Source organism: Zonotrichia albicollis, chromosome 7, assembly GCF_047830755.1.
Source record: "Zonotrichia albicollis isolate bZonAlb1 chromosome 7, bZonAlb1.hap1, whole genome shotgun sequence".
Lineage (NCBI taxonomy): Eukaryota > Metazoa > Chordata > Aves > Passeriformes > Passerellidae > Zonotrichia > Zonotrichia albicollis.
The window spans coordinates 37,864,184-37,878,140 of NC_133825.1; the positions used below are offsets into that span (position 1 = coordinate 37,864,184).

Genomic DNA, 13,957 nt, shown 5'->3' on the forward strand with positions numbered 1-13,957 from the left:
CCCAGCTCCTGTCTCCTTTTGTTTGCTTTGAGCTTTCCTGCTAATAAAAGAACTATGGAGTCTGAAGCCGTATGACAGAGCGCCATTGAATGGCTTCTCCTTATTTGCCCTTTTTCAGGCCGATTGTTGAGCTCTCCATCTTACTTTCCAACATTACAACTATTTCAGAGAGATGCAGCCGACTTAGGGCCACTGCAATTTATTCCTGTCCTTTACACGCACACACACACAGAGACACCCTCACAAAGGGCTAAACCTGTGACATAACCACAGATTTAACCATTCCTGCAGCTCCTTTTCAAGAGGACACAGATCAAACACCCAAGCACCCGGGGTACTCACTGCTCCTGCAGCAGGCTCCTTGTGGGTCCCCGTCCTGCTCAGCCAGAGAACATTCCTGCATTCCCAGCAGCAGTGCCTGCTGCAGCACCTCAGCTCCCTGTCAGCTCCAAACTGGAAGCGTCATCTCCAAAATTACTGTTGCGCTGCCTCCTGCCAGACTCTTAATTAGAGGAAGGCTGACACAGTTTCTCAGCGAACGGCGTTCGCATACTGCGGGAAAAACAGAATGAGGGCAAGAGGAAAAATGGGCTAATCAGAGAAAATCAACTGGAGGGAAAAACACGTTGCATTGTGCAAGCCTTGCCATAACAATGCTGGAGCACAAAATATTGAGGGGGGAAAAAAATGGGTTAGTACACAGGGGAGGCAGGCAGTGCTTCACAAAGGTGAAGGAGAGCTGACATGCAGTGCAGCAGCTCAGCATCCTCACCTGGCAGGCCTCTCCCCACAGCCTGCTCAGGGCAAAGGGACACGCTCCGTTTCCAGCATGCAGATCAATGTGTCTGAGAGCCTGAGCGATGCTGTCTGCGGAGCCCACGGCTGCTCTGCATGATTTACACTGCCTTTATAAAAGCCTGCAGTGTGAATAAAGCATGAAACTGGATGCCTTGCCCCGCTCTCCCCACCACTGCCCCTGGCAGCTTGAAGCTATTGTTTTTATTTCAGCTGCAGCCTGGCGGTCAGTCCGGAGAGGAAGGGGACCCTCTGCTCCCGCATCTGCTCCGAGAGCCAGGAGTTCCAGCAAGCCTCGGGAGGAGAGAGCCTGAAACCCAGAGGCAAAGCCCCGGAGCCTGTGTGCCCACCCCAGCCCAGAGCGCTCACTGCTCCGGTGAAGGAGCCCCCGCAGCACAAAAGCCGCACAAATCCATTTACCCTTTCTGCTCCTCTCTGTGAGAGGCAAGGAGCATCACTCGCCCGGCTCCAGGCAGCTTCAGCCGCAAATGCAAACCCAAAGGGAAGCACTGGGACAAGCGTGTGTGAAAATGGCCCCTTTATCCACCCCCACACACCATGCGGGCCAAACCTGCCTTGAAAAGTTTTGGGTTTCCCCCCAGGCTGATGGCAAAGGCGCTTTGATGACAATGAAGGGAACAATTCCAGTGGAGTTTCCATCCCCTCCCCTGTGACCTCCCTACAGGGAACTGGGAGGTGGCAGGGAAGCTGAAGGAGGTGAAACTTTTGCAGCATCTCACCACGCAGAGACAAGGGAGGCATTCAAAAAAGTACTACATATCCAAATGCCACTTAAAAGCAGCCTTAAAGCATAGGACTGACTTTCACCAAACAGATCAAAATACCAAGATGGAAGATGCAAATGTTTTTCTTCACCCCTCACCCAGCCTTGCTTTTGCTACCAGATAAAATACTCCCTTTCAAATTCCTGACTGCAAAGGCAAGGGAGCGCTGGCTGAAAAAAGCATCAGCCAGGCAAAACTAAAAGCCTCTCTGCAAAGAGAAGCCCTTCAAGGAATTCACTTTTCCTAGGATCCTTCCCACCAGCAGCCCACGCCATTCCCCAGCACTGAAAGCCCTTTTCAACAAGTGATAAGAAGGGGCCCTGCCAGTAAAGCTGGCAAAATATCCACAGGGCAAAACATGAAGGTATTTCACAGCCTGGGGGGAATATGGGGAAAAGGGCAATTAAAGGAATTTTGATAAGTTAAACCACAAGGAATAAGCTAAATCCACTAATGATTGTCTGACCCCTCTGGGCAGCTCCTTTGGAGCTCCTCAGCAGCTGCTTAGGCTCCTACAAGCTCATCAAACCTCTTCCCTGCTCAAAGTCAGCCGGTCCCAAGAGCCTTTTCTCTCTTTCTGGATGCAGGAAGAAGCACTAATATGCCAGTGCAAACAGCTGCCCCTCGGGCAGAGGGCAGTGTTTCCCACTGGGGAACTTTAGGCAAGAAGCAGCTTTCCAGAAGCTCACAAACCCAAGGAATAGGACCCCAGAAAAATTAGGAGGGTCATCTCCAGCAGAAACCTTTCTGATTTGCCCTTCTCAGTAAAACAAAAAGTCACAACCACCACAAACCAACGGAAGACAAATCAACAAAACACAAACCCCAAGCCAGGGATACTGTGCTACACATACAGCTCCCCTGGGAATGAAAACAAACAGAACACCAGTATTAGTACTGGAGCTCCAGTATTCCTGCTAATGACAGGATGGGCAGAGGAACCCAGCTACCTGGAAGTACTTGCCTGAATCTCCACAGCAGCAGAGTCTGTTGCAGCCCCTGTGCCCAAATGTTGCCCCCAGGACTGGTCCTGGGCAGTGCTGAGCACAGACACCTCTCATGGACACAAACCAGCACAGCAATTTTATTCTGAAACACTTGCCAGTTTCCCATATGTGAACGAACCCTCAGTATTAAGTCTTTTTCCACACTGAAATCCTACCTCTAAAATGCCTTTGCAGCAATCTAACCAGATCCTCCACCAATAACAACAACACACTTCAAATATTCCAGTCACCTGCTTTTCCCAAAGACATCCTCAATTAAATCATTATCTTGGGGACTTCAGAGAGTTCCTGCAGCTGCTGCATCAATGAAATGTCCTACTGACCTTCAGCCAGACCTACCTGCATATCATTAATCACTTCTGAAATCCCTATCCATTACCAAGTTCCATAACAGGAACAGTTATGGAATATGAGATGCACAAATAGTTTCACTGCCAGGTTTCTTCAACTTTAAAACCAGAAGTGTTTGGGTTATTTTAAGCCATAGAGAGGCTTGTCAGAAAATTAAAGAAAAAAGAAAAGGCAAGGAGCTACAAACATATATTTTACAACCAGACTTTAATTTTTTTCCTGTTATTACTGCAATAAAGTGCACCTACTTCCACATGAAATGTGATAATTGGGCTCTTAATATAGCCAAGCCAGTATCAAAAGATAGACCTCAAGTGTAAAATGCTTCTCTGAAGACATCCAAAGCAGTTAAGACTTTTAGTGTGCAACAACCTTTTGCAGGAAAAGGAAACAGCCTTTTCCAATGCATGTAAGTCCTGGCTGAGGAACAGCAAATGAGTTGGCAAAACACAAGGGCAGCAGGTTTGCTATTTCACTGCCAGGACCCTCTTGTAAAGACCCTGTAGTGATGCTTGGGAATCATCTCTGTAAGCATTCTGATGAGCACCAATTTAACTCACACCTAGACCTCAGCTCTTGAGGAATTACTGCTCAGCTACAGAACAGATGGAAGAGAAATCCAGACCAAGCAGGAGTGGGGGAAGAGGGAAAGTGCTGGAACAGGCATTAAGCATGAAAACACAGGAGTGGCTGAGCAGAGAATGATTTCAAGACTGTCTCCATCTACAATGAGCTAATCAGCTGTGAAACCAAGAATTGTAATATGTGCCATAAGAATAAAATAGGACCTGTGGCCATTTGTTTTTTTGTGAAACAGAGCCCACTTTCTCTGGGGACATTTAACTAGAAAGGAGTGTCTGGTTTTATTTTTTTATTGTTCTGTTAAATGAAAGTAAATATCAAAAGTGCCTATTTTGTGTGGAAAAACCCTCAGCAGTTTCAACATGCTTTGAACTGCAGTACAAAAGCTGTTCATCTAAATTCCTCCCCTTTTTGTCTCCAAAATATACAGGCCAGCAATGTCAACTTTACACCTTAAGAAAATATATACACATTAAATACAGTAAACATTCCACATTTTTTTACCTTTATACAATATTAGTGAAAAAAATAAAAACATCAGTAAAATGACATACAATATATTCAACAAAGTAAGCAACTGTTATGAGAGGGAAGGCAGATGAGCTATCAAAGAGCAAAAGATGACATTGATACAGCAGTGTAACACTTGAAATAAAATAACACTTAGTAGGAATTTGCAAATCTAAGATGTGTCCATTCTATACCAGTTCTTTTATATGTAATACACAATTAAATTTGAAGGTCTTGTAGTTGGCAGGTTTTTTAAGCCTTATTTTACATTCTTATCATACAGAATTCCATACAAGACAGAGTAATCTACAAGAATTAAAACAGTATTCTAAAATACACATGTTATTAAAAATCTCTTATTATGGGAATCCCCATTGGTATTTCTACCCAATAACTGAACTTTTTCTTCCTATTACATCCATTCCACAGACAAACCACAGTGTAAGATTTAATTGATAAAATTTGTACAGAGAGCACAAAAGGAGATCACACCTTCCTCTGCTGATTTCATAAACAGCTCCTGGACCTTTGAGCACATATTGTCTGTGCAGCAGGACTTCACACCAAGGAATTCAGTCATCATATGGCTTTCACAGTCTTACAAAGGTGAGCCAAATGCTGTTCTCTAATCTCCACTGAGATGATATTTTATTCTCCATTTAAAGAAGGTGCAACTGCTGTATTTTGTATTTCTAAGAGACACTGGATGTTGACACCAATTCTGCTTTACAGATTACCATGATTCAGCCCACATCTGAACCACTTCCTCACCTGCTCACAACAGGGGAGGTCTAACACTCCTCCTGAACTCAGACTTCATGTCACAGGGTAGTTCTTTCTCAGCTAACCTAAACAATGCTTGCAGGTATGTGCTGGCAAAAAAATAAATACTTACTGTTATCAAATAGGTCTTGTGATTAACAAGGGAAACAAGAAAATTTCCCTCAGCTTTCAATATAGTAAAGTATTTCTAGCCAGTTCTGATAGGGCTATAGGAACAGCTGTGTTTTTTTCAGTTGATCCACTTCAATTTTTCAGAAGTAGAGTATTTGTAGTAAAAAACAATGTTGGTCAAATCAGATTCTCATGTGTCTAGAGCTTGTCTGAATCAAGCTCAAGTTCTTACTCAGGTGACTGATTTCTTCTGTTCCAAACAAGGTGAAGCTCCATTCATTCATTGACTTCAGTTTCTGCTATTTTCCCTTAACTAGGCAAGATTTCATTAATCTGGCATCCAGAAGTCATGCAGTTTTCCCTAGAGAATAAAAACAAATTAGTATACAAGTCAGAAATTCAGTGTCAGAAGAAATTAGTAGAGTAGGCAAGTGCTTAGCTTGGGAGCACCACAATGTGCTGGACAAAGTCCCTGGAATTTTATTCTGAAACACTTGTCAGTTTCCCATACATGAAGCAACCCCAAATACCTCCAAAAAAACAATACTGAAAGAGCCACCTCGTTACCAACTTTCATTAATTTCTAAGCAGATTCTGTAGCCATGTGTTACATGTGTCACTTCTTGCTCTGGAGTGCTCAGAACATAAAATATCACACACACTACACAGAACTTCTTTTTCTGCACATTGTTGGGAGGAATCAATAGTCCTTACTAATGGTTAATGACAGTTTTTAACTGGAATCAATACTAGGCATAATGTATAATTTAAATTTTATATAAATGATACTCTGCAGTACTGGAAAGCTAAGCTTTTCCAGGAGATTGCTTTATGTTCCAAGACAGGACTCACACAGGTGGTCTGAACACATTACAACTGAACCCTTGCAAGCCATGGCTGGAAGAAGGAGCTCTGAACTTTGTGTATCAGCAGGAATTATCCACCTATTCTACAAAGGCCAGCTAGATGTCACAAAGGCAAATATTTCTGAGACTTAGCAAGGCATTATTTACTACTGCATACTTTTACAAACATGAGAGGCTTTGCCTCATCATGCCATGAAATTTGACACATTTGAAGGGGGAAGAGTTGTTGAGAGACCTTAACATATGTGAATAAAGCCTTGGACTCGAGAAGTCTTAAAGCCACATGGTGCCAGACCACAGCAGGATGTGCCTCACTGCATTCCTGCCCCAATTTCCTTTTGGAAGCATCTGCTAATAGCTGTAATCAGAGACAGGCCCAGTGACTCGACTCAGGACTGGGATTTCAGTGTATTACACACGCCTTTACAAAAACAGAGCTTTTAACAATGGAGAGGAGATCCTGCTTTTATTGAAGCCAGCCAAGTAAGAATTTTAATTCAAATCCATTCTAATACACCTAAGTGTATTCCACAGCCATGCCATTCATATAGGAAAAGAAAATCTCTTGAAAGGATTTGCCATTTTCAAGTGCTAAAAACAGAGTTAAATACACCCTGCAATGAGGGAAGAGAAGTTTCATTACAGTACCTGAATACGCCGAGTGGTTTGTATCACGTACTGCCATTTCTCAAATATCCTGGCAGCCAAGCAGCTTACCTGCAAATTCACACTGAATCATTTAGCCATTTTTGTTAAAAATGACAAAATCATACCCTGTGCTCCCCCTCACAGCTCCAAACTCAAAAATAAACAGATAACCCAACATACAAGGTTTACACTGGAAAGGAACAATTTTATTGTCAGGAAGTATCATCATCTCAACTTCAGGTCCCTGTAACTCATTACTCTGAATTGAAAGTCATGCACTTCACAACTATTAGAGGCACATGACTCCTCAGGTTGAATGTTTGGAATCACCATGCAAACCTCTGCCCTCCAAACACCACCTCATCCCTGGGAAATCAGGTTTGTCACAAGTCTGATTGTACCTAGAGCAGGTGCAACTGCAGCCACAAAAGCCAACAATGCAGCACTGGCTGCTTCTGAAACAAAATTCCTTGTACATAAACTGTGCTTTTTCATAACCAAGCACAAGCAGGTGTTTAATCCAAGCCATTCACACTGAGATTTGCTTCATCTGCTGTGTTAAAACCCAGCACAGTGGCATCCTCTAGAAGTTACTGCAGTATTACACAAACGAAGCAATGGAGAAACCAGAGTAAGATTTTCCCCTCTCAGTGCAAAGACAAATAGAAACACAAGTGGAAGCAACCAGTGATACAACACTCCAAGGCAAGAGTAATTAACTTGTTAAAAGGATCCATGCTCCACTAATCTGAGTAAGAAAAGAAGAATGTTTTTGAGAGGTAAGGAAGCACACAACTGCAAATGTCTGATTTAAAGCTGAAGAAGCCAAGGCTTTTCAAAGCTGGGGCTGGTGACTTTTTTCACTGAGCTGACTTGGTTTGTAGCATGCAAAGCCTGAAGGTCAGAAAATTAGGACTATCAGATGTAAGGCTCACAGACAAAGCAAACAAAAGGCAGCTGTCCGAGCTTGATGCTACATCACATACAGCTGGCTTAAATCCAAAGCACTTTTAATCAATTCATTTATTTGAAAAATAAAATGGAGACTCGTGCAAGACAGGCAACTTTCTCAGTGCTCTGTACCTGCCCTGCAGGTAGGCTCTGCTCTTACAACTGGAGTCAGCTACCAGTGACTGCCACAAAGAGAAACAGAGCAACTCTGTGGGCCTAAACGTGGAGATGCCTGGCTAAAGGGATGACCAGCCACATTTCAGAGCTGCTAAGAGTCCCACTGTAAGCATTAGGAGGATTTTCAGTGAATTAAAATGGGCATGTATTTATTCCCACGCAAAGACATGTTGCAGATAGAAAAAAAGAGGAAAAATCCCCAGGCCCATGAGGGACTCCTAGAAAATCTAGGGATGAGATGAGGGAACAACATGCACCACAAACACAAAAAACCACCCCAAAACTAAAACAAAACACAAAATCAAGTTCTGCATCTTACCTTAGACCGATAAAACATTCTTGCATCTTCCCTAATATCACCTTTCACGTGCTTAACCAAGGCACGACAAAGCTTTATTAAGTGTTGCTAAATAAAGACAGAAGTGTACAGTTATTAATCCTCCATGTCAAAACTACAGGCTTTATTTAAATATTATATCAATTTAAAAATTACATGCTTCAGTTTGAATTTTTCTCAGAAATACATAGTTAAGAAAGGGAAAAGAAAGAAAACAAGGTCACATTGCAAGATCCTCTATCTGTTGTATCCTCCTGGTAAAGCAGGTCTAAGAGTTTTTAAAAGCAGCTTCAAAGTATAGCAGAGCTATACAACACAAATTCTAAAGTTCCTTCTAACTAATTTTCAAATCCTTTCTGCCTCCAAAATAGCAAAAACAGTGCAGTGCCATTCATATCTTTTATCAGCAAAAAAAATTCTGAAGCTACAATAGCTGAAAATAACCTTTTCAGTAATGATGACTCAGGTAATTTCTTTTGTAGGAATTGGCTGAGCAGGTAAAATATATCCAAGGTTTTATGCGCTGATCTTTTATTTTCTCTAAATTTCTGATTACTTTAATAAAGCAGTTTTGCACTTCAGGATCTCTTGATAATGACTCCCAAGGTCTTTCACATTCTGTTAATTTCTTCATAAAATTCCTGTTTTCAATCTCTCACTGAACAGCTGCCAAGAGGCTCCACTCTGCAGAACAGGTGAGCCACGCTGAAATTCTATTTATAAACATTTGCTGGTGTCTCAAGGCCACCACAATTTATCCTCTCTAACTGGAAGAGGGGCAGAAATGAAATAGTTAAGATTGATTTTGCACAAGTTCAGCCTGCACAATATTCAGCCATACCTCTCTTGCCACTTGATGGCTAATAGGTCAGTGAATTAGAAAGTTTTTCTTCCTTAAGAAATTGAGACATTAAAAAAATAATTGAAAACATCAAGTTCTCCACAAATCTAAGTAATACTGAGACACCTAAGCATCCAAATGTAGCCAAACATTACTGGTTTATGTCTCTCAACAGTTCCTGTGACAGATTTCTTAAAAGCCAAGAGTGATTCTATAGGGCAGAAGGTTTACACAGACACCTTGCAGCAAGCAACTCCCAGCAAATGATCACAGAAATCTGAATAGAAATACTGAAAGGCTAAGCAGACAGAATTACTCAGATGTTCACATCACATGGCAAAAAGGAACTACCACTACAGAGCAGAGCTACAGTCCTGCTTTCACTTGCTGCACTCCAGCACAGGAAACTGAAATGTGCCTGAAAACGTTTTACTGGATATCTCTGAAGTCATTTTCTCCTAGACTGAAAAATTTCAAACTGACTTCCAAAGCTGACAGAATCATTTGACTTAGAATTTCTGTGTTAAGTTTACCTCCAGATACCTTCTAAGAAAGATTACCACAACAAATGCCTGCTCTTCCACAGCCTGATGTCTGGAGGTAGCTGCATTCACAGAAACACAGAAGAGTGTTCTCTGTAGTAAACACACAGAAGTTCTTCTGCATTTACCTTGCCCAGAACAAAAGTTTTCCCCAGTGCTCTTATGCACTGGTGATCTTCCATCACGTGATAGCTCTTACCAAAACACACTAAATGTGCATGATAAACAACATTTTAAAATCTAAAGGTCTAGCCACTACAGATACTTACCCTTTGACTAGAATTTACAACATCAAGGAAACTGGCTTCACTGACTAGATGCAGGAGGACATAGATCAGGTAGTATACCTGGAGAGAAATCAAAAGACCTTTAGCAGTGAAAGCACCATTATTTTAACTCTTCACATCTAGACATGGAACCATCTCTGCTTTCTGGAATGAATCCTCCAACAGCCAGGCCAATGGACAAGTATATCAACATATCTGCCTAAATAACTAATTTGAAACAGTATATTCACATATGACAAACATTTTAAACCAGTATTATTATACTGGTTTAAATAACCTAAGCAATCCATAAAAATGTGGTTTTACTAACTGAAAATTAAATTCAGCAGTTGGCTTTATTTTCCCTTCATCTACCCCCAGATCAAAACACTTGCTGAGAGATTCCATGACAACCACTTAAATAACCAAACCAATATTCAATTTTTGGATGGATGGAAATACTAAACCTTTTTAACACTTGTTTGAGAGAAGATACTAATAAAATATTCACAAATATTTTCTGAAACCCGAAGTTTTGGATCAGCACTGAACAGTTTTCACTGATGACATCAGAAGGGAGGGAAGATTGTCCTCTGATTACAGAATGAGAGACTCAACACTTCCCTGTGACTTCAGAAAATCTCACCATTTCCCTGTTTGCAAAACAACCCAATACAGGTTCCTCCACCACATAGTCCTTTCCTTCCCCCATGGCTATAACCAAAATTAATAACAGTTTAAAGATGAACAGTAACTAAACAGTGTATTTACAGTTCCACATAGAGAACTGTTAAAAAGCAAAAGAAATATTCCCCAAATAGTATTATAATATATAATATTATACATAAAATATTAAAAAGATGCATAAAAAACAAAAGCAAAAAAGCACTTGGCTATATACCTCATGTTCTAGTTCTGCATGAACTTCATCATCTTTAAGCTCCTTCTGCCCTTTTCTCATCTCTCTCATCTTCCTCAGTAGATAAGAAGGTTTCATGCGCACCAGAAACTGACACAGAAGAAACATCTACAGATACAAGCATTAACAAATTGGACCGACTTACTAACAACACAAAATTGGAAACTGAGTGCCCCTACAATATTACTTATCCATTGGAACAGGAACAGAAAAGGGATTTTTAAAAAAGAAGTTTTCATGCTTTGAGTAACTTTTGGCTATTCACAGACTTCAGTGTTTGTACACTTTCTCAATAAAAGATCAAACCTATGAAAACAGTGTCTCCACATGATTATAAAAGGAAGACTCAAAGAAGTGTAGACTTTCCAATGACTAAAACTAATGTCTAGGCATATAAGCAAGCACAAGCTGCAGAACATGCAGATTACACACATGTGCAAATGCACTTTTAACACTAATCTAAACAGAAAATTATTAATTGGTCATTTGGCAAAGTTCTTGAAAACAGGCTTACAATATTAAAACATAAAACACAAGCATACAATATTAATGTTTTCTGAACTTTCAAATTCTACAAAGACAATACATATAAGCAGTACCTGCTTGTCACTGTCATGAGGTATTTCTACATGCTTCTTATGAAGAAATTTTGCAATTATCACTAGGCTAAGGTGCCTTTTTACTTCCCTGGAAAACAATTAAAAATTATTTCCATTAAAATGTTTTAAACCCACAGTTTCTACAAAGTATGTGAGGCTATGCCTGTCTTCCTCAGACATAAACTTGCTTGCAAATATTAAACTGGATTTTCTGAATATAGGTGCAATATAAACCAGTAAGTTAGCTAGTAAAACAGAAGTATCCTTAATCTCATTGCAGCTCAGCTTCTGCACAAGTAAACAATGATAGATTCTTGTCTCCAAGCCTGAAGGTAATGACCTAACTAATTCTGCTCACTCACTTACATTACAGTTTATTAATTTCAAAGATACTCAGAATAATGCTTAGAAGCAGACATGAATCACCCAAAGAAAATTTCAATTTTGGTCACTCGGACAACAATTACAGTGATGGATGTCAGAACCTGAAGTTAAGCCTTCCTTTGCTACAGTGTACCAAGGACAGGTACACTGGACCACAGCCCAGAAACCACATAAAGGATTTAACAACCCTTTTTCACAGCAGAGGTGATCAGGAAGGTGTACATGCACACCATACATCTGTAACATATGAGAAAACAAATCCCTTTTGTTTTTTAAGTGTGAATGATGTATGCATTTCTGACACGACAGCGTCCTTACCGTCCGCGCGCGATCCAGCTGGGCACCAGCTGAACCAGCCACAGGAGGTTGTGGGGATTGCTGGAGAGCTCACTCACTGACAGGCACAGCTCAGGCATCTTCAAAAGAACAACAAAACATCCTGAAACTGAAGAAGGGCTGCTTGCTTTATTTGCAAAGGAGCACACGCCTACTCCCCAGAAACACGGGCGGCATGTTTGATAAAAGGAACCGAGCTAACAAGAGATGACGTACATAGAAATGTCTGTGCTGCACCAGCAGGTGAGTCTGCTAAATACAACAAAGCAGGGTAGTTGAGATCAGAATGTTTTTAATGACAGCTTACCAGCATAGTGCAATAATTTCTTCACTCTTTCAGACTGCCATTTTAAACATACAGCTATTTTAGCACACATAATTTTAAGATAAACAAACTTGTAGAAGAGGACAGGCAACTCAATGTCATGCAACAAAAACCCTCTCAGTGTACCCACCCACCCACTTCCTAAATCTCACACAAACACAAAGCTTTGAATTTTTCATATTATTATTTGTACTATTATTGAAAATTCTGTATTACATCTTCAGCCAGTACTTTTCTGATACATCAAAAAAGAAAAAAAGAAAACTTCAAACAGAAATTGCAGTTTCACAAATCGAGTACAATAAATTGATGACGTTACCTTTGTATCCGAGTCTTTTATATTCATCAGAAGGTTGAAAAAAAGGCACTGAAAATCTGTCAGAAAAGGTTTTAACTGTTTCTCCAAGCTTATTTTAAATAGCAATATAAGCAACAGCCATATTTCTTGGTCAGTATATCCATCGTGAATTACTGATGTACAGAAAACTAGAAACTTTAAAAGAAATACAAAGCATTAAAATATAGAATTATTTTAGCTTATTTTGAAGCATGATGAGAACTTAAGTTTTCCACACTCACAGTAAAATGTACCTCAAATGATGTACTGTTTTGGCAACACTTGTCTACTACTAACATGTCCCTCTCTCCCAGTAACACCACCCTTTTATTAAAATAACTGCTGGAGACTCATTTTTTTGAGCAATGGCAATATCGCCCAGATACTACTGCAGCAGGAAAGATCTTTCTTTGCTACATAGATAATCCTCCTTTAATTGAAGGAAAGGCCAAAATATTGTCTAAATACTTCAGTAATACTGAGTGGATAGTTTCTTCTATGTGAGGGAGCCAACATATTCTATAAAGTGCCACAGCTGTATAAGGGAAGCAGAAAAACTCTGCAGTTGGGAGTGAAGCCAATGGAAGACAAGAAACTGAAGCTTGCAAAATGCCTGCAATAAATTCTTCTGTGAAGCTGAAGTCTCAGGAGAGCATCTACTCAAACACATGCTCACGACTAGATTGCAAACCCTATCCCTCCCTCCCAAAAATAAACACACACACAAAAAAGAAACCCAACCCACAAAAACCTTGGAGTTTTCTCACCTTAATCACATTAATTAAATTGTTTTCAAGTAGATTGGGGAACACTGGACTGGCAGTGGCTTCATTTCCTCTTGGCTGCTGTTGACTCGCTGATTCTTGCACCTGACTTCTAATAGAAGAAAGACAATCTGAGCAAAAAATGAACAATTCAAAAGGCAACAAAGGTTTATTGACATCAAACTGAAGGAAAAAAAAATCCTGCATGTATCAAAATGCCTCCAAATCCAAGTACTCCTCAGTTCCAGAGCACCCAACACACACATCTAACTCCACTTGTAGCCAATTACTTTGCCCAGCTATTTAGCCAGTATTCCTGCTAACCCTCACTAGGAAGATGCAGGACAAGGACAATATTCTGGTTTGCTGAATCCTTACCTAGAAGGCATTGTTTGAATTCCAGAGTTATTTATTCTCACTAAGAGCTGAGCCAAGAACTTATAGAGTATGGGAAAGGAAATAAAGAAGAAACTTCTGATTCTAGATTCTGAGAAAAAAAAAAAACTTGTTTTCACAGTATCTAGGAAAAAAAATCAAAAGGAAAACACTTACAAAATATCATGCTCATTGAAGGGGGGTTGAAGATGTTGCAATGGAAAGAGAGATCTGAACCCAACACCCATATTGACAAAAACAGTTGATATATCAGCTATTGAAGGAATCCATGGTTTAAGCTGCTCATCACTGATGGAAGCTACAAATACAAGACATGGAATAGAATAGTTTAAATTTAGTTCTTAG

General features: G+C 40.4%; 2 protein-coding genes across 9 annotated transcripts in view; both read right to left on the reverse strand.

Annotated features, from left to right (window-relative positions):
- SEMA4G (semaphorin 4G) overlaps window positions 1–744 on the reverse strand; it is a 29,756-nt gene extending 29,012 nt beyond the window's left edge. For 3 of the 6 annotated variants that reach the window (XM_074545137.1, XM_026799630.2, XM_074545140.1), the window contains exon 1: window positions 343–742. In XM_074545137.1, coding sequence (XP_074401238.1) covers window positions 343–403 — 61 coding nt within the window. In that variant the 5' untranslated portion in view covers window positions 404–742. Of the gene's footprint in view, window positions 1–342 lie in introns of all 6 variants that reach the window. The other 3 variants (XM_074545138.1, XM_026799631.2, XM_074545142.1) reach the window with 3 other exon arrangements.
- A 3,038-nt stretch (window positions 745–3,782) lies between these two features.
- The window catches only part of SLF2 (SMC5-SMC6 complex localization factor 2), a 30,623-nt gene continuing 20,448 nt past the window's right edge, over window positions 3,783–13,957 (reverse strand). For 2 of the 3 annotated variants that reach the window (XM_074545134.1, XM_074545136.1), the window contains 10 exons: window positions 13,769–13,910; window positions 13,220–13,328; window positions 12,435–12,608; window positions 11,773–11,870; window positions 11,071–11,158; window positions 10,454–10,579; window positions 9,556–9,633; window positions 7,886–7,972; window positions 6,439–6,507; window positions 3,783–5,285 (listed from right to left, as the gene is read on the reverse strand). In XM_074545134.1, coding sequence (XP_074401235.1) covers window positions 5,253–5,285; window positions 6,439–6,507; window positions 7,886–7,972; window positions 9,556–9,633; window positions 10,454–10,579; window positions 11,071–11,158; window positions 11,773–11,870; window positions 12,435–12,608; window positions 13,220–13,328; window positions 13,769–13,910 — 1,004 coding nt within the window. In that variant the 3' untranslated portion in view covers window positions 3,783–5,252. The remainder of the gene's footprint in view (window positions 5,286–6,438; window positions 6,508–7,885; window positions 7,973–9,555; window positions 9,634–10,453; window positions 10,580–11,070; window positions 11,159–11,772; window positions 11,871–12,434; window positions 12,609–13,219; window positions 13,329–13,768; window positions 13,911–13,957) is intronic. The other variant, XM_074545135.1, reaches the window with a different exon arrangement.